The sequence below is a fragment of the Ammodytes marinus genome, assembly GCF_949987685.1.
Source record: "Ammodytes marinus genome assembly, chromosome: 8".
Taxonomy (NCBI): domain Eukaryota; kingdom Metazoa; phylum Chordata; class Actinopteri; order Uranoscopiformes; family Ammodytidae; genus Ammodytes; species Ammodytes marinus.
The window spans coordinates 19,850,129-19,870,334 of record NC_137212.1 but is presented as its reverse complement, the minus strand read 5'-3'; the positions used below and the strand labels follow the sequence as shown (position 1 = coordinate 19,870,334).

The following is a 20,206-nucleotide window of genomic DNA, read 5'->3' as shown; positions in this document are numbered from 1 at the left end:
TTAATTTTAATTCTCTCATTTATTCTCGTGACTGTAAGAAACATTTCCATGCAGGAGGTGGTATCAGGTCATTAGTAGTTTGCTATCTATTTGTCTGAAGTCCGATAAGATTACCTTATGTACAAGCTATAGGGGAGAGTGGGGGGAGCTGTGCCACTTTTTACTCAAAGTGACTTTAAAGTGAGGCCTTGACAGTAATGTCTCCAACTAAAATATGTATGTATATTTCAGGATGTGGTGCATCCCCGGCAACAATAACTTTGGATCTGAAATAAACTGTTTAAGAAATATAGCTTTCGGAAAAAAAGTTGTCTTGTGGCACAAGTTGTGCCTTTGGAAAGAATACCATGGGGTTAAATGTGCCATTGATATATATCTCATGAACTGTAATGCAAGACAAATCCATTAGACAATTACTTATTTAAGGTTCATTTAAAGTAAATATTTTACAAAGATTGAAGGTCAATTTTCTTAAACAAGGCCTAGTAGATCTAATGGTTTTACCTGCAAAGATCACAATGACAAAGTCACCATCATCATCTTTCTGGCCATCTGAACTCTCATCAGTGGTGTCGTTAAGTGGAATGGAGATGTCAGTCTCTTCTGAGCTACTGTAGACAATCACTTTCTTTTGGTGACCAGCGTATACAGTCATGCCAATGGCACAACTCTCAGAAATTTACTTTGCACTAGCTGCTCCGCGCTTGTAGAACCAACTGTCACCTGGCATATGTAATTCCCCCTCCATTTCTGCCTTTAAATCAAGGCTCAAAACCCATCTGTACACCCTGGTTTTTCCTCCCCATTAACTATCTTACCTCTGCACTACTGTCTTTGTTTATACGTGGATGTCTGGGCTTTATGTCTTTTTTTTGTTATTGTTATTTTACCTTCATTTTTTACCTACTAAAGGCACTATGTACAGCACTTTAGACAGTGCAAACTGTTATAAATGTGCTTTTATAAATACATTTTACTTACTTACTTACTTACTTACTCACTTATAACTCACCCCAGGCCCTTTGGCACAAATCACCCCAACCCCAGAATTTTGGATAATTAGCATGATGCAGCAGTTTAGGGCTGACATCGTGCTAACTATATAGACACAAAGTGTAGCATACTAAAACATGTGTCACATGTTTTCTAACGTGGCTATAATTGTTCAGACACAATAATAAAAATCATGGAAATTTTACTTAGAAGGCAAAAAACATTTTTTTGCGCTTAAATGTGCTTATATCTTATTCCATGTGTCTCCCTTATTTACAGGATGAGTCAAATGGATGGCTCTTCTTAAATATGTGGTCACTTTTCCAATTTCTTCTATCGTTTTTTTAGAAACAAGGGGTGGCACTACTTCCCCACTGGCACAACTCAATCCACTCTCCCCTACAACATATTACATTCCCTGAACACAGTGACTTATTAACAGTAGTGGGGGTCAGAGTCCAATACAATCAGTTTATCTTTGCTGTATGAGAGCCATTTATCCCTCACAGGAGGCATTGTTGGAGTTCGGCAACACATAAACTGTTGGTCTCAAAGGATAATCAGGGGAAACAAAGGCATCAGATATACAGGCTTAAGCCATTGTTTGAAGAATGGATTCAATCTTATCTGCAGTTGGGTCCTATGTGACCTGGGATGTCAAAGGTCTGCTGATCTTCATGGTAGTTTTCCTCCTCACCGCAGATTATGTAAAGAACCGTCGGCCGGCCAGCTTCCCTCCAGGACCTCGGGCATTCCCTATTGTGGGCAACCTATTCAGTGTGGACTACAAAAGGACCCATGAATATATGACGCAGGTAGATGAAACATTGCAAATGATGTACCATTAAAGATTGCAATAGGACACTAGTTCTTTGTGTTATCTGTTATATGAAATAACATGTTTTCCCTCCTTTTTCAAATCCACTCACAGTTGGCAGGGGAATATGGAAATGTGTACAGCTTGCGGATGGGTCAGACGTGGATGGTGGTGTTAAACGGATTGGAAGTTCTGAAAGAAGGTTTGGTCAATCAGGGAGAAGGCCTGGCAGACCGCCCAGACTCCCCTCTGCAGCAGGACGTAGCCCATGGACTAGGTGAGAGGTTGAAACACACTAAAATAAAGACAGTTGTCAACTCACTGAGATATTGTTGAGAGGATTATGGATTGAATGTACTGCATTATACATTCTTTATATTTGTAATGTTAGAATTTACACAAATATGTGAAAATAATATTCCAACATTTTTGAGCTTAAAAAAAAAAAACCCATCAGGTGTCATTTCCAGTAGTGGGAACCTATGGAAGCAGCAGAGGCGTTTTGCACTTTCAACTCTCAAATACTTTGGATTTGGCAAAAAGTCCCTTGAACCTATCATCTTGGATGAATTTACACATTGTGCAAATTTCTTCAATGACTATAAAGGTAAATAGTAAACACACAGTAACATATTTAGAATTAACTGAATCTAAAATACATACAGTATAACACGTTTTCTGTTTAATTTTGGAGGTAAGCCATTCAAACCTCATCTCATCCTCAACTACGTTGTTTCCAACATCATCTGCTCCCTGGTTTTTGGCCATCGCTTTGAGTACGGTAATGAGAAGTTCCTGAAACTGATGAAGTGGTTTGACCAAGGTCTCCAAATTGAAGGCTCCTTTTGGGGACAGGTACGGTATTTAAAAGCTTTTAGGACTACTAATGAAATCATATTGCATTGCTGTGTGTCATTGTTGTTCAGTACAACTGGGCACAGATATTAATTGTATTGATTAAGCACACAGCGCAAGTGGAAAATGCACAAGAGAAGATTCGTGTATGGGATTTGACTAAGATTCCAATTGTCACAAATAGAAAATCTTTTGCTGAAATGCCATATATAAATATGTTATTTTTCTGCTCTGCTCCAGCTCTACAACTCATTCCCTATACCGATGAGATATTTGCCAGGGCCACATCAGACATTGAAGCAAATCTGGAAAGATACAATGGAATTCATAGGAGAAGAGCTTAAGGAACACAAACAAAACTGGGATGCCTCAGACCCAAGAGACTACATTGACTGCTACTTGAAGGAGATTGAGATGGTGACTTTTTCAGAACTACTTATCGTTCAATTGTTGTTGACATGATGTTTGTGTGTGGCACCACTCCTTGATCTCCTTATAAAGGGCAATGACTAGACATCCACATTGGCCTTGGCCTCTGCCTTACAGCGCTATCTTTCAAGGATTTATCTCCAACAGCATGTACGGTTTCTAAATCTAACAATAAAATAATAATGATAAGATGCTGTAAGAACAATAACACTGAATTTAAATATCTTAAATTATATCTTCAATACATTTTAAGATGTAAGGTCCAGTACAAAAAAAAAGAGTTTAAGCTTACAAGAAATACTCATTTCATTCAAATATTAAGTTCCCCATACAAAAGACAATGACCCTGGCTAGAATATTGCTGACATGTACTGTATTAATGTTGCAGCATTTTTTTAGATACATGTATTTGTATATATCCTCTAAGACTAAGGGGCAGGCTGACAGTACTTTTGATGAGGAAAACCTGGTTATGTGTGCCTTGGATCTGTTTGTGGCTGGCTCTGAGACCACATCCACCACCCTGCGCTGGGCTTTCCTCTACATGGCAAAGTACCCCGAGATCCAGGGTAAGATTGAGCCACTGATCGAAAGCTATATCTGTTAATTATAATGAGGCTAACCCTAATGTGTTACAACCATTTAAATTAAAATGTTTAACTTCTGTCTTTTTCCCCCCCTTTTTGCCCAGAACAAGTCCAGGCTGAGATAGACCGAGAGATCGGACAGTCCAGACAGCCATCTATGGAAGACCGTGCAAACCTGCCCTTCACTGACGCTGTCCTCCATGAGATCCAGAGGATGAGCAACATAGTTCCTATCAGCCTGCCTCACGTTACTAACAGGGACATGAAGCTGGGAGGCTACACAATCCCAAAGGTATATTCTTGATGAATATGACAATTTTCAAGTAACATTTACTAATGTTACGTAACATGTTGTGACATTTTGAATTCCAATTATGGTTCCTATCACCAGGGAGTTACAGTAATTCCAAATTTGACTTCGGTGCTGTTCGACAAGGACGAGTGGGAGACGCCCTTCACCTTCAACCCAAAGCACTTTTTAAACAAAGAGGGCAAGTTTGTGAAGAAAGCGGCTTTCATCCCTTTCTCTGCTGGTGAGGAGCAACACTATCACTTGTCATATTAGTGACTTTACCCGTCTATAGGAGCCTGTCCCAGCATAGATTGGGATTCAATAAGGGTCTTTGGTAACACTTTACAATAAGGGTACATTAATTAACTGTTAGTTAATGCCAAGTTAATGCTATTAATGGTTAGTTTATGCATAGTTAATGCCTATTAAGCATTGAGTAGGCTAAGTGTTAATGCTTAGTTATTGACGGTTAGTTAATGCTTCATTAACTAATGATTTGTTAAGCATAAACTAAGCATAACAGTTACTTAATGCTTAGTTTATGTTTATTAAGCATTTACTAAGCATTTATTAACAGTTAGGAAATGCTTAGTAAATGCTTATCAAGCCTTAATTAAGCATTAACTAACAGTTAATTAATGTACCTTTATTGTAAAGTGTTACCGGGACCCGGTAGTTTTTTAATCACACAATTGATTGCAGATTTACCCAGAGGAAACGTTCATGATCAGGAAGAGTACGAAGACAGGCAGTATATCTACATCCACTGTGCATTGCGTTTTCAGTAATAATTGACACATTCAGAATCTCTAATGGAAGGCTCCTGATGTTCAGGCCTGTCTGGTGAATTTTGTTTTGGCTGTACAGAGATAGTCAACTTTTTTCGTCATAAATCATTTTCACTGTACAGTATATCAGGAGGGAGGTGCTAAAATAAAGTAAGAAGTGTTCATTATTACTTTGTTTATACCAGCATGGCCAAGTCTGACTAATTATTTTAGTGAACCTGTGACCCTTTTTTCGTGTTCTTATAAAAGTTTTTTTTTTTTTGTCTCAGGCAAGCGTGTGTGTCTTGGGGAGAACCTGGCCAGGATGGAGCTTTTCCTCTTCTACACTTCCTTCATGCAGCATTTCAACTTCTCCATGCCTGCTGGGGTGAAGCCTGATATGGACTACCGTTTTGGCGTCACTCTGGCACCGGCGCATCAGTATGAAATATGCGCGACCCCACGCTAAGTGGAGCTATGACATAGAAAATACTTCAAAAAAAGCAACAGTATTTTTTCTGTTCTCATCACTTAATCTTATCAGAATCAGAATAACTTAATTCTGTGTAAGTGTAAAATGTTTACATGAATCTAACTAGGTGAGACGGTGCAGTGTATGCCTATTACAAGAAAGGTTCAAAGCATGCACTCCTTTTTATCTACGTTAAAAAGTAGAAAAAATAAAGTAAAATAGGCCTACAATAATTGAGTACACATTCAATTTCATAAATATGCTGATTAAGTTAGTTAGTTTGCAGTTTTTGCTTTATTATTATTATTATTATTATTATTATTATTATTATTATTATTATTATTATTATTATTATTATTATTATTGTGTTTTAAGTGGGCTTCAAAACATGATTGTCAAACCTGCTTCTTTGAGGCTACTTTTTTCTTTTTTATTAGACAACTTTGATTTTTTTTACCAAGGTGACATGAAGCTCATGGCCAAATGCTTACATGGCATGATAGCGAAAAATATGTAAAATCACAAAATGTCATCTTAAGTACAGAAATGTTATGATATGATTAAACACTAAATATCAAACTGTCATAGCAATGACAATGAAGCAACTTTTTACTTTCGGAATTACCCTGGATTCTAACAGGCGCCTGCAATATTCAAAGATTTCTGTTAAATACTAAACTTTCTTCAATAAAAAATTAAAATGTGTGCTACACCAAAAAGGCACAACTGACCCACAAGGTAGGAGATGAAAAAAAATCACATTTTAGTAAGAGCAAAACTGCCTTAATGGGTTGTAGGCCAGTTGCTGCTTTTAAGATATTTAAACTGACAAAAGGGACTGGATTAGAATAATCAATCATCTGGTAAAAGTATAGCGAGTCAGTCAAATATTAACAGAATTTAGTAAAAAAGTCAAACATGGAACCTTTAATAGGCCTACCCTTTCAGCTACCACTAACACTAAAGCATATTTCTAACGACTTGAAAACAACACATGATTGTGTACAAAAATGAGAGTAGAGATACATAGGCTACACAGCACACAAATAAACAGCCTTCAAGATAAAGCCTTGGTCCCGCTTTCTCATCATAGAGGTCTGATTCAAGGGTGAGACTGCCCTCAGGGAAGCCGCAGCTCCCACGCTCTGGGTCAGCTAAATCTCATTTTATGATTCACAGCTCGTCTCATTTCAGTTCTCGTGTGTTGCCTCGTAATGTTTCACCAACATCAACATTTATCTGCCCTTCCTCTCCGGACACTGGACTTTGTAGCCCACTCTGTAGGCCTGCAGGTAGACTCGTGCTTGGTTAAGCCTGTAAACACAACAACAAAGCACACTCATTATAATTACACACTGATATAACGTTTGTAAAAAAAATCATCGTCCACAAATGCTACTGTAACTCGTGTTCAACCTGTACATATGGAGTAGGTGACTGGAAAGTTTTAGAAAGTCAATTTATTACCATTGCAAACAGATAAAAACAAATTCGTCAACGACTTTATTTAAATGTAGAGGATGGAAAAACTAACCTGTATTTAGTGCAAAGCTGAACTCCCAGGGGTCCACAGCGGTCAACGTAGCTCTCCCTAACCGCTTTTCGTACGGCTCGAGCCATACTGACCACAGTGGTGACTACGGGGCACGTCCTAAGACACATGCAAACACAAATACACATCAATATAGGAGAACAAGTAATAAGAAGTTGTATCATATGATACCTATGGTGGAAAACGTTATTACATGATGTCAATGATTCTGTCATACAGGAGTCTATTGTGTCAGACATAAATCATTTGTTCTTCTTCTTCTTCTGCAAAAACTATATCGTTGGGATTCGTGATAATTATCACCACATTAGGTGTTAATGTAGGTTATTTTGTTCTTTGGTCTTTTTTTTTAGCAAATTACTTGCCACTATTGTGGAAAGCAAAATTTAAAAGAAGATCCCAATTAATTTTACAGTGCCACTTATTGTAATGATTAGTCTGACCTGTTGTTGACACTTACAGTTTTTCACAGCGCAGGCCTGCAGTGCCCTCTGGACAGGTACAGGTGTTGTGAGGACTGCATGTGGCCCCGTGCTGACATGGTGGTACACAGGGGGTGGTCACCGCTGCAGACACAGCACACCCAAGGGTATTATTGCAAAGCGAAGGCATAGAATCTTTTTTTCACACACACATTACACTCATACACACACACACACACACACACACACATACTTACCTGTTTCACAAATATTTCCGGTAAATCCTTTGGCACAGTGACACCTGTTGAGGCCCACACACTTTCCACCGTTCTTACAAGGTTTCTGACACATGATGGGCTCTAAGAGATGACAAAAGATTAAACAGGAATGTATTCAACAATTATCACACTAAATACAGCTCAGCTCTACAACATAACCACACAACAACGTAGGTGTGGTTACTTACCTTAAAAGGGGAAAACAATTTGAATTTGGCCATCAGTGTTACTTAGTATTTAGAGAATACAGTGACCTGGAGCAGCTCATCTGCACACTGGACAATTTTTTAAATAAGCAATTTAACCTTGGGAGGGTAAATAATTTCAAATTGATAATAGAATAATTCCAGATCCCCATTTTAAGGCTAAACATAATTTTTTTTAAATAACAACTTTTGACTTCACTATAAGCTATTGGTGTTGAACATTTTATTTGAAAATTTGGGCTGTAAAACGAGAAAGCGAGAAACTATTATTATTATGACAATAGAGCGCTTTACCCGCCTTTCAATTTTTTTCAGTTTCGAGGTTTTTAAAGGACGTAAGACACAAGAGTAAACTGTATTCCACAAAAAAGCAAGGCATCACAAAAGAAAGTAAAAAAGATTCTTGGGACCTCTTGTTTAAGGTCCCAAAGCCAATGTTTCAATTATTGTCCTAAGATATGATTAAACACATGAATATACATAACTAATTTGACATTTTCCATGTGTTTTGGGGTTGATGAAGTAAATTCTTAGCTCACATTTTGATGATTTTTAGAGAGTAAAGTGAAGTTAACCTTTTATCATATACCTATTCCAATCTACAGTACATCATTTTTAGTTTATTATTCTGTTTCCTGTTTGGTGTAAATTAGTTGTAAGTAGGGAACAATTCTGTTGACCTTTACTTTGACGATGATTTGCTTGTGACAATTATATTTACTGTATAAATGTAACTGTTTTGAAACATGGGTTGAATATGGATCCTGTATGTAGAGCCTTGTGAATCTGATATTTTAGTCAAATAACAAGGGCTATAGTCCGATACAGGGAGTCTAATCTCACCTATCTGGCAACGAGTTCCTTGCCATCCACCAACACATGTGCATTTGTTGACATCCACACATCTCCCCCCGTTCTGACACGCAGGAGTGCACAGGGCTGCAAAACACGCAAACACACAGATGAAGAGACACAGAGGTAGTAGTCCAGGTGATGGAAAATGACATTTGGAGGTAACGTGCAATCTAAAAAAAATAAAAAATGATGGCTGCACTTGTGTGTTTCCATTCCATTATGATACAGCCCATACTTTACCATGGCAGTGCTGCTTACAAGCATGGAGGCAGGGTACTAGACCTCCTTACCCCCACACCCCGTTACGAGCATGCCTGGTCTAAAGCTGAGAACACACCGGGCGCGTTGGCGCTTTGGGCCAAAGCGACCAACGCGCCCGATCTGGCGCGTGGTCATTTTGTGTCAAAAAATGGTCCAACGCGCCCAAAAGCAACGCGCCTACGTCATGGCCTACGTAGATGAGCCCGCACGAAACTTATTTCCCCCCGCTTTTTCTATTGCTGATCAACCATGGCTGAGATAATCCCCATCGCTGCGCTCTATCTTTTGTGGGAGTCCGAGGAACGGAGCTACGCAGCTAGTCTCCCCCGATATATTTATTCCCCTAATCAACCATGGCTGCGATCAGATCCGACCCGACACAACAGCGTTCATGTCCACACAAAAACAACACCTACACGGCCAACAATTGTGCCAAAAAACAAATAAACAGCAAGTGAACGGAACAAATAGCCTTAAAACAGCATTGCAGATTCACGCCACTCGGAAATGAACACAAACAGCAAGGCAGCACCATACCAAACACATTTACAGCAGCATTGTGCACAGGGCAGTAGAAAATAAAGGCAAGTAGCCTACATTACCTGGCTGTGACGGGACCGTGGCTGGCGTAGATAGCCTATAGGGCAGGCATAAACACCGGTGCTTCGCTGTACTCGTTGTGAAAGTTCCCCGGATTTAGCCGTTATGTTTGGGTTCATTATATGGAGGTGGTGGCCGCACACAGCCGGGTGAGTTAGCTAACGCTATCCGACCGGTGCTAACTTGGTTTATCGGCTTAAGCACAGCCACACATATTCACTGAATTAACCAGGAAGCCCATTCTCCTGGCTCACTTTCCCCACCCGAGCGGCTTCATATCACCAGCCAGCCGCATTAACTCCACGGTGTTTATACAGTCTCGCACACACAGCGGTGATTATTTGCTCCTGGTTCACTTTCCCCACGTCTTGTAACCCCGAGCTGCTTCATACAGCACCAGGCAGCCAGCCGTAAATACATTTCCTACTCGGTGTTTGCCTCTGTGTTGTCACGGTCTCGCACACACAGCGGTGATTATTTGCGCCTCCATTTTGTCTCAGATTTTTCTGTCCTCCGGCTCTCTGCCAGTGACGTAGGGTCAAGCTCACCGCTGATTGGCCAACGCGGCTAAACGTCACGCGCCGGAGCGTTGAAAGTTCAATATTTTCATCTTTTTTTTGAAGCTTTGCCGGCGCGGTGACGCTTTTTGACGCTTTGCCGGCGCGGTGACGCTTTGGCAACGCGCCCAAAGTGCCCAAAGCAACGCTTTGCCGCGGCCAACGGATCCTCGCGCCCCAACCAATGGTTCCCTATGCAAAAATAGGATTTTTCAACGCGCCCACCACACCCAACGCGCCCGGTGTGTTCTCACCTTAACGGATGCCAGATGTGTTGGTTGGGGTTGTTACTCACGCAAGAGGCACTGCCGGCCGGTGTAGTCGGAGGGACACTGGCAGGTCTCAGGCCCCACACAGCGACCGCCGTTAGCACAGGGCAACTCACACACCGCTGGGAGAAACACGGTCAAATAAAGATACATGAAGAAAAGTTGATGTCACAGAATAAATAGAGATGAGAATGGCAAAAGTTGAAAGGAAATCCAACTAGTTTGATGTGAGATACATCTTTTTTCTTTTTACACAGGTTTCAGTGGTCCGTAAATTATTATTATTATTATTTAATTAGGAGAAACGCATTGAGATTAAAAATCTATTTTTCAAGGGATACCTGGAAATCATTCTTTTCATATACAGGTTTCAAAGCGAGGGAAATCTTTTCCTTTTCACACAGGTTTCCGTAAAAAAACACAGAAGACGCGTTATGAAGACAGAGATCTCGAGTAGTAAAATGAATAGCAAAGGAGCACAATGCGCCTGAGCATGTACTCTTATATAGGTATGAATTTGCCAACACAAAATAGGAGTATAAGCTTAGCACAGTGCAGAAAATCATATTTTTCTAAGGGTGATTTTTTCTTCCTGTAATTGGTCATTATTTTTAACAGTCTACTCTATGTTTGCTCAATTTAACACTAATCCACCCCATGCTGAGCGTTCATGGACACTGTCTATACAGCGCTATCTTGAATTAAAAGTGAGGGGTCTTCATTGAGGTTTATGTCAGAGTACCTGTGTGGCAGCCTGCCCTGCTCCAGCCAGGAGGACACAGACAATTGTTCCAGCGCATACAGGTCCCTCCATGGGCACAGGGCGGGGAGCACATGGCTGAAATACACAACCAAAGCAGATCAGACAAAATAAACACATCCAATCGGCCTACCTGCAGCAATTTTCAACAATTTACCCCACTATACTGACTTCCATTCAGCTCAACTTTAAAATCAAGTACAATATAGTCGTAAACTTCAAACATATATTTGATTAGATAGCTATTTCTTTGTCATGTATGTTATCCATGTACATCAGAACAGTCTAGATATTTTACCTGAGCAGCCCAGTCCAGGGTAGCCGGGAGGACAGTCACAGTTGTTGGGGGCCACACACACTCCATAATTGTTACAGGGAGGTTCACACACAGCTGGAAAGACAAGGAAGTATCATTTCATGTTTTGTACCCCTCATAGAAACCAGGATATTTCTCATGGCGGACACGTCAGATGATTGATGTTTTACTCACGCTGGCACTTGGTGAGGTCGTCGGTCCGTACTAGATAGCCTTCCCTACAGGTGCAGTTGAACCCGCCGGGATGGTTCACACACAGCTGCTCACACCCTCCATTTGTGAAGTCCTCACACTCGTTCACGTCTAATGACACGAGACAATGGGATGGATAAACAGGCGTACTTTTTAAAAACAGCAAAGCAACCTGTAAATCAGTCTTTCCATTTGCTTTTGGAGCTGAGCGACCATGGGAAACTTGGCTGCGGGAGCTAATCGCTTCCTCTTTGAATGAAGCCTTTTTTACATATCCAGCTCTTAGTTGTTGTCAATCTGACTACAGCAATGAATATTTACAAAATAATTCTGAGGGAACCTTAGGGCTGTTTGTTTCTCCTGATAGGGGAGTCTGAGGTGATGGAATTTATTTTCTGCATACATATGACTTCATTTGACTTGATTTCCAGGTAAAAACTGCATATACACAGTGTGATCAGAACTAAGCATAGCTGGTGGAAGAGTGAGTGAAAGTGTCTCACCCTCACAGCTCCTCAGGTCCTCGCCCAACTTCCAGCCCGCTCGACAGCCACACTGGACCTGGCCCTCCGCCCTCACAGAGCATATGTGGTCGCAGCCACCATTTCTCAGGTTGCAAGATGTGACATCTGTTTTAGGTCAATAAGTAATTATTTTAAACATTTAATAAAACTGATTAGATCAATGTTTTTTTACTAAGCAGAGCCAGACAGATTGGCTGATTGCTAGGAAAGATTCATCGGTCACTTTTTAGAAGGACATATTCTGCTTTTATTTGTCTAATTTCAAAAGCAAACTGAATATGTTAATTGTTTTGGGCTGTTGGAGGGGCAAAACAAAACATTTGATGACACCACAACAGGCCTATATTATAACCAAGTTTCTCTTTCTAAATAGCAAAAATAGTTTGTAGAGCTTTTAAACAACTATCTACAATTTAACATTATCTGATCAAAAGAGAGACACCCGGGAAAGGTACACCCCGGGTAGTCATAAGATTGTAATTATGTCTATTCTGTGCCCAAAAGACCGCTGTATGTGGAATATTTCTGTGATATTTAGGATGAATGAAAATCTAAGTTATAAGACAATTGAAGAACAATTGTCATTCTATTGGGGAAAACTTTCAATAGATGCAAATTCTTATATAATTTTGATGTAAAATCAGACAAGAACCACATTTAATGACAAACGTACTGCTGCACTTGAGGTTGTCAGTGTCGAGTATAAGAGGTGCAGGGCAGTGGCATGTGTGTCCTCCTGGAGAGTTGCTGCAGGTGTGAGAGCAGCCACCATTCTGGAGTTTGCATTCGTCAATGTCTGAGCGCAAACACACACACACACACACACACACACACACACACACACACACACACACACACACACACACACACACACACACACACACACACACACACACACACACACACATAATGGAAAAGTGAGATTTGTTTGTAACAGCCTCCTTATAGACTGAAATGAGTAAGTAAAATAAGAGTGACTGACCCACACAGGTGTTGCCATCAATGTGCAGCTGGTAGCCGGGCCTGCAGGAGCACTGGAAAGAGCCCTGAGTGTTGATGCAAATGTGTTTACAGCTTCCATTTAGCACCAAGCACTCATCCACATCTGGGGGGGATGAGAGAGGTTTAGCTACATGTTGTTATGATGATGAAATTGCTCATTCAGAATGAAGACCAAACACTATTTGGATTTGGATTTTTTTAATCACTTTTCTCAACAAGCTTGGAGGGCTGGATGAGAGGGGTTTGCTACAGAGGACAAGATAACAAGAGGCGGCTTGTTTGGCTCAAGGGACCAAAACTTTGGCATTGGTTTTTGAGGATTGGCTTTTGATATAATGCTCTGAGGAGATACGATCCCTTTGATGCCCTCTATTGAGTAGCTGCAGGATGACTTTGAAGTCCCCTTCGCCATGGTGCACGTTGGGGGATTCCAGCTCGTTTTGAAAGCAGAAACACTAGTCTGTAAATGATTTCACAGGCTGCAAAAGTCACTTTAATTGCATGTGATGTATCTGCTGTGATAGTTGTACTTTTTAAAGGACTGTGCCTTCACACAGCCCATTTGGGTAGGATCCCAATTCTACAGCCTCCAGAGTGGCCGATGCTCAGGAGTAGGGACGGGTCTCCCACAATCAAGTTGTCCACTTTTTCCCTGTTTGCTGCTACACTACTATGTTTCCTGGCCTGTTACCACTGCTGTCACCCTTCATAAACTTTACAACATATACCTTTAAAGTAAATGCCATTTTAAAAACTCTATCAAATATCTTGGCTAATCTATGTTAGTACATAAAGTTATTTCAGCTGGCGACACTTCTGTGATGGTGAGTAATCTTCATTTATGTGCCTGGCTTTGGCCCCCTCTAGCCTTATATGCGGCATACATCATCTCATCCAACTCGAGGCAAGTTGACAAGCATATTTCTCAAAATGTCGAACTATTCCGTTCATCACATAAACACTCTCTTATTTAGTATTTTAAACCTCTTTAAATGTGAAGCAAGGACCCAAGATAATCCCATGTCTGAGGTCGCTGTGCACCCTGTTCCCGAAGCTGCGTTGTACCTGTGCAGTTGTGTTCATCCGGGTCCAGCTGGAAACCTGAGGCACACTGGCATCTGTACCCTCCTGGTTCATTGGAGCACTTGTGTTCACAGTCGCCGTTGTTTATAGTGCACTCGTCAATGTCTGTAAACAAGGACAATCCTGAAGGGCCAGGGTCTGGTGGGTGTTGTGTGCACAAGTGCTACTGGCACATGCAACTATTGTATGCATCAAACAAGAATCACTGGCGGACACTTAAGAGACACTGAAGTGGCAAGCAAATTTGGAAAACACACACACACACACACACACACACACACACACACACACACACACACTGTTGTGGGTACCCACCAAAACAAGAGTGTCCATCTCCATTAAAGCCCTGGTAGCATTGGCAGAAATATGAGCCAATAATGTTGCCACAGCGAGCGTTGCTGTCACACCCGTGACCGCTTAGTGCACACTCGTTCTCATCTGGAAAGGGAGAAGACACGGATGTTTAAAAAACAAAAACAAATCCAAGACTGTTCATTTCCATTCAACAAACATCATTCTGCCACTTGGGATGGTTTTAATGGAAAGGCATAACAGCTCATATTAAAACATGCACACACCAGGTCTACACGAAACAGAGTTTTCCATGGAGGGACATCAGGACTAATTACTTACCTTCGCAGTGTGTGCCGTTTCCCCGGTAACCTGGTTGACAAACACACTTGTAGCTCCCGAGCGTGTTCTCACACACACCCTGACCATCACACACCGCAGGACCCTCCGCACATTCATCCACATCTGGGACAGAGAAAGAGAACGCTGTGGACACATGACTTTGACTGCTCTGATTTAAAAGCACCTGATGTCTGTTCAAACCCCAACCTCACTTAATTTGACAGCAACAATCATTTGTGTAAAATGTAACCAAACCTCAATCATGTCCCTATATTAGTTATAAGCCGTTTGAAACAGTGTCCGTGAAACACAGTGTGAAGCTTTGGTATTAATTCAAGTCAATATTTTCTGTGCCCAAAACTCCACACCCCTGTGGGGGACATTGTGCTTGTGATCTGGTTTGTACCTTGACACAATAAAAGCCTTCCAAAGTAAGCAGCATGTGTTCAGCACAGAAAGCATCACATACCTTGACACACAGTGTAGTCTGCACACACAGGACCTGAGACAGGAAGAGCAGAAACACAGAAGGGAGGTGTACTTAAAGAAAACAACTGGAGTATTTAAGAGGACAAGAGAGGAAATGAGTCATTAAAGAAGAGGTAAACGAGGGCAGAGAGAGCTGGGAAAACAAAAACACAGAGTAATAAAGCCGGCAGGCAGCAAAGCAGCTGAATTTAGCTTTCTTCCCATGTGAAGCGTTGCTTCCTGTCAGCAGTTATTAAGTCTACTTAAGCGAAGTATGTGAAACTCACAACAGTAGATCAAGTCTGGACATCCGTCTTATGCGGCTGTGGTGAGGCCTAGCGACAAACTCACCAACACAAGCGGGGGGCTCTGCTCTGAAGCCTGGCTGGCACTGGCACACAAAGCTGCCCGGAGTGTTCACACACACGTTTCCCAGCTCGCGCCGACACAGCTCCTGCAAGCTGCACTCGTCCACATCTACAGAGGGGAGAAAACCCCAGGACTATAAATAGGCAGCTTTCACGTGTGTTTGTATCAGTGTCACAGAGTTATTTCCACAATAATGGCCAGTAAGTCCTCTCAAAGTAATTCATTTTACATAGACTCCTCATTCCAGACCGATGCACCAGATGTCATCATCAGCCTCACCTACACAGTTCTGTCCATTCACAGCCATTTCATATCCTGAGGGGCACGAACAGTTGAAGGAGCCGGGCGTGTTTTTGCACTCTGCATCACCCCGACAGGCCTCCAGGCCAGTTACTGCAGCCAGAGCACACTCGTCTACATCTGTGGAAGCCGAAAGGAACACATGCATGATGACCATACTACACAGAGTATGAGTGGAAGTGATAATCCCTACTGAAACTCTCTTTCCAACTTGCTCTTGTTCACATACAGTACACTCTCTCTGGCTATCTCTCTCTCTCTCTCTCACACTCACACTCACACACACGCACGCACACACACACACACACACACACACACGCGCACACACACACACACACACACGCACACACACACACACACACACACACACACACACACACACACACACACACACACACACACACACACACACACACACACACACACACACACACAAATAGATGCTAACGAACCCTGACACCCTCCAGTTACCATCCTCAGGTAACCACGGAGACAGCTACATGAGTAAGAGCCGAGGCTGTTAGTGCAGCTGGCATGGGGTCCACACGGTCCTGGCCCCTCTCCTTTACACTCGTCCACATCTGTCCATTAGAAACAAGGGACATGTCGTAAGCGTCCTCTCATTGACATCGTACAGCTCACACAAGGTCATGCTACTTGCTCAAACGTAAAACCACATTTCCCATGAATGCCCTGACATTAATGTAATCTCCTGTTTCCCTGTAGAGCAGTAAATGTTGTGCTTTGTACAGCTGTGCGTTCCTCCTGAATATCTGCCCTTTCTCACCGTGACACCCTGCGTCTCCCTCCAGAGTGAAGCCCACAGGGCAGGTACACTTGTCCCCATCCTGCACCATGCCAGTGGGACAGCCACGGCCTGTGCTGTTGTTATCCAGCATCACCTGGTTCTCTGGACACCAAGCAGGAGCCACAGTGGAGCTGGGGGGAACCTTAGTAGTCGAGGGAGCTGCTAAAATGTGAAAGGTCAGTTTTTGGAGAAACTGTAGGGCACGTGAGAAGAAAACAGCAGCAAAAAGCCCCAAAGAAAACTCACATGTGGTTGTTGGCGTAGTGTCGCTGAGATTTCCGATGGCATTCTCCGTGACCTGGTTCTAAAACAGTAGAGAGCGACAGACTGAGTTTAGTTGCTGCCGTGGCAAACTGGACAGACACTTAAATGTCATTAGTGGCTCGGAGGGTTTTTTTTCTTGGTCACTAGCCTGGATCTTGGTGAGCTCCCCCTCTGTGCCTTTCAGGACCTCATTTTGACTCTGATCAGGGCTGCTCAGGGGTTCGGCCACAGTCAAGACCAGCAGCAGGGCAGAGAAGAGAGTTCCAGGGTGAGTCATCACCTGAGGGTGTGTGTGTGTGTGTGTGTGTGTGTGGAGAGGGGGAGGACGAAAAAATACAGTTTGGAGAGGTGAGTGAGGAATAAAGCCAATGAATTACTATAGAAGCCGAATGCATTTGTAGTTAAAGGTTAAGTCAGCGATTCTCGAGAACGCTTGTTGTCAAAAACACTTTTTGTCAAAATCAGTGAATATCTCCTCTGTAGCGGATCGTGAAGAGATATTGACAAAAAGTTATTTTGACAAGTGTTCTCCAGAATCTCTGATCCCACATTTACAGCTTTAATGCCAACTTCTGCCACCCCTATCATGAATTCTGAGTAATTACAAAAACACTGTTGGCGCATCTACCTGAGGTAGCCTAAGCCTTTGACAATTGCACATGGATTTTATTCCTTCTGCTTTATGTTTTTTTCTTAGCAGTACAATCAACAACTGAAACATTTTGTTGCCGCTTCTTGAGCTCCTGTGCAGCGTCAGGGGGTCACCAGTTTGTGAACGCTGCCATACAGAGAAATACAGTGAGTTTTGTGGAGCTGATCATTTAGCAATGGCTTTAATGAACCTGACATTAATGTATATGAAAAGTTTCGCAATATAGCTTTAAATTAGTCTCGTTTGAACTGTGTGGAGCAGTCAGAGCAGCCATGTAGTGCATGTCTTGGCATGCAATACAACACAGGATTTGTAAGAGCACCCTGTTATTAAGTTAACATCAACCCCCCTGGGTTGTCTGCATAGAACAAAAGAAACGTACAGCAGCAGCAATAGGCTACAGCAAGCGTGTTTTACATCAAGTCTTCTGAATTCTGATCGACTTTAATAGGCTATATGATGATAAGAAACGCTTTTTTGTATAGAAAAATTGCGCGACAAGAAACTGAAGAGCCATAAAGAGTGCATTTGTAGTCAGTTGCAGTAGTGATGATGCGGTACATAAGCAGAGAACAAACTTTTTTAGCGCTTTGGTCGACTTACTCACTCGCATTTCTTAACGTCCTTTGCGTCACCAGGAGATAGACGGAGCCAGCGTAATCCAGATGCCAAAACGGGCTTCCAGTTCCAATCCTCTCCAGATGCGGACTCGCGCAGCTTCAAGGCAGTGTGTGTGTGTGGTTATGGGGGGGGGGGGGGGGGGGGGGGGGGAGGGCTGCCTGTACTCCACATCCTGTCCAGGAATTATGCTCTTCCCATTCCTCAAATCCCAAACCACCGCTTAATAGGAAACAGCACACGGGCCTGCAGGCTGCTGCAAGATGCCCCTGCTTTGAACCCCTGACAGGGAGGTCATAAACCAGTCATCCAGGGAATATGGGGAGGTCAAAGAGACTTCACAAGGGAGTCCATTAGAACATGAAGGGGGTTAACCCTGAAAGGTGTAAAACAAGACATTCCCATGTCACAAAATATCGTTAAAGATATTTACTACTCTTGGGCACTCAAGTTCAAAGAGTAGGCCTAATATGGGGCTCATTTTGTGATCCTTTCATGCACTTTTGAAATTTCAATGGTGCTCCATTTGTGACAGAGATGACTGAGATATATCTGCTTATTACAGCCTGAATTCGTGTTGTAAGCATTTGAGGTTTTCGGTGATAGACCAAGGGACAACATATTTTTTTATAATATTTGGGGTGAAACTTCCCATAAGAAAGCGGGGACTATGAAGTCATAAGAATTTGTTTCCTAAATTGCTATCCTGATTTCATAAACTAGGGTTATCGTTCTCTATAAAGCCATTCTGTAAAAACGTCCCTTCATATTTCTACAAATGTTTTATTTAATAGAGTTTGTCTTGCCTTCATTATTTCAGATCACAGGACATACTGTTTGTTGACTGAGTATTCTGATGTGGGGACTGAGGTTGGAAAGAGGGTTTCCATTTTTGGAATCTGCAAGATGCTTATAACAAAAGATGTTTGATATTCCACTAGCTGTGACATTTGAAATGTCGGTAATCTTTCATATGCAGGGGACTAATGTAAACCTCATGTCAATACGGACTATGATATGAAGAGTTTAACCGCGTACTGATGGCTTTAATGGTTTTTCCCATTAGAGAGATTAGAATTCATCAAACAGCTGCTGATGTTACTCCTCTCCACAATGACGCAAACTATGCACACACTAGACCTAGTTTAACAGCTATCTAAATAGTCAAACTGGTAATATAACATACTGTTAGCCGTTGATGTCGAAAATGTGCATTTAAAGCTATAGTGCGTAACTCATGTCCCCACCATGATGAATTCTTAGTACCTAGAACAACACTATCGGCACATCTTCATGATGTAAGCCTTCAATAACTGAAACATTCCGTTGGTGCTTATTGAGCTCCATCTTTGTTTATATGAAAAAGTTACGCACTATAGCTTTAAGCATGTAGATACTTCTTTATTGCATAATTCTAAATATGTGTTGCTTTAATATAAAGAATAAAATGACACATTTTAGGCAATTACTTAGGGCACAATTTATGAAACTTCACAAGATACTTTCAAGCTGTTTTTTTATGAACTAAATTACATAGCCTCATTACGATACAAATTATGAACAGTCCCTAAAAAACCTTTCTGAATGTGTCCACTATGAAGATTGTGTGTGAATTACATAAGGACACAATAATTTCCATGGCTTTAACTTTAAACACTGATGCGTAGCTGCCAGCTTTGATGTTTCTCATTTTATGAAAGAGGTTGCAGGGATAATGCAGCTGATAAAAAAAATTTTCACAAGGCATTAAAACATCACAAGAAAGCCAGCAACATCCAAGTGCAACAACACAGAGGTGACAAGAAGAACAACAGTCTGACAGCAACAAATGTATACATTCAGATTAAGGCAAATGTTTCATGTACATCAAAAATAAAGCGGGGTCACAAGAGGATATTGGATGGTGCAGTGATGGTGACCTTGAATTATCAGGTTACAACACATTGAAAATATACAAATACTAATCCATATTTCTCTCATAAAAAAGAAGAGATCTATGGGAATC

The 20,206-nt window shown here is 41.7% G+C and overlaps 3 protein-coding genes across 3 annotated transcripts in view; 1 reads left to right on the top strand and 2 right to left on the bottom strand.

The window, feature by feature from the left end:
- The window catches only part of erich3 (glutamate-rich 3), a gene marked incomplete at both ends in the record, with an annotated part of 239,266 nt that extends 238,900 nt beyond the window's left edge, over positions 1 to 366 (bottom strand). Inside the window, 1 exon segment of the mRNA XM_080032827.1 lies at positions 349 to 366. Within this exon segment, the coding sequence (XP_079888953.1) occupies positions 349 to 366 (18 nt within the window).
- A 1,238-nt stretch (positions 367 to 1,604) lies between these two features.
- Positions 1,605 to 5,209, top strand: LOC307253851 (cytochrome P450 2J2-like; the record flags this gene model as incomplete). The annotated part of the gene is made up of 9 exons (XM_080032043.1): positions 1,605 to 1,808; positions 1,925 to 2,087; positions 2,268 to 2,417; positions 2,505 to 2,665; positions 2,906 to 3,082; positions 3,522 to 3,663; positions 3,786 to 3,973; positions 4,073 to 4,214; positions 5,031 to 5,209. The coding sequence occupies 9 exons, from the start codon at positions 1,605 to 1,607 to the stop codon at positions 5,207 to 5,209; spliced, it is 1,506 nt and encodes a 501-aa protein (XP_079888169.1).
- Positions 5,210 to 6,415: 1,206 nt separating this feature from the next.
- Positions 6,416 to 17,208, bottom strand: LOC307254434 (uncharacterized protein; the record flags this gene model as incomplete). Its single annotated transcript, XM_080032826.1, has 21 exons — positions 6,416 to 6,526; positions 6,747 to 6,863; positions 7,225 to 7,330; positions 7,444 to 7,545; positions 8,514 to 8,609; positions 10,239 to 10,334; positions 10,955 to 11,050; positions 11,271 to 11,363; positions 11,463 to 11,591; positions 11,984 to 12,109; positions 12,678 to 12,800; positions 12,987 to 13,109; positions 14,072 to 14,212; positions 14,405 to 14,527; positions 14,723 to 14,845; positions 15,542 to 15,667; positions 15,839 to 15,979; positions 16,312 to 16,440; positions 16,647 to 16,829; positions 16,914 to 16,971; positions 17,080 to 17,208. 21 exons carry the CDS (start codon positions 17,206 to 17,208, stop codon positions 6,448 to 6,450), a joined length of 2,439 nt encoding a protein of 812 aa, XP_079888952.1. The 3' UTR covers positions 6,416 to 6,447.
- Positions 17,209 to 20,206: the final 2,998 nt, after the last annotated feature.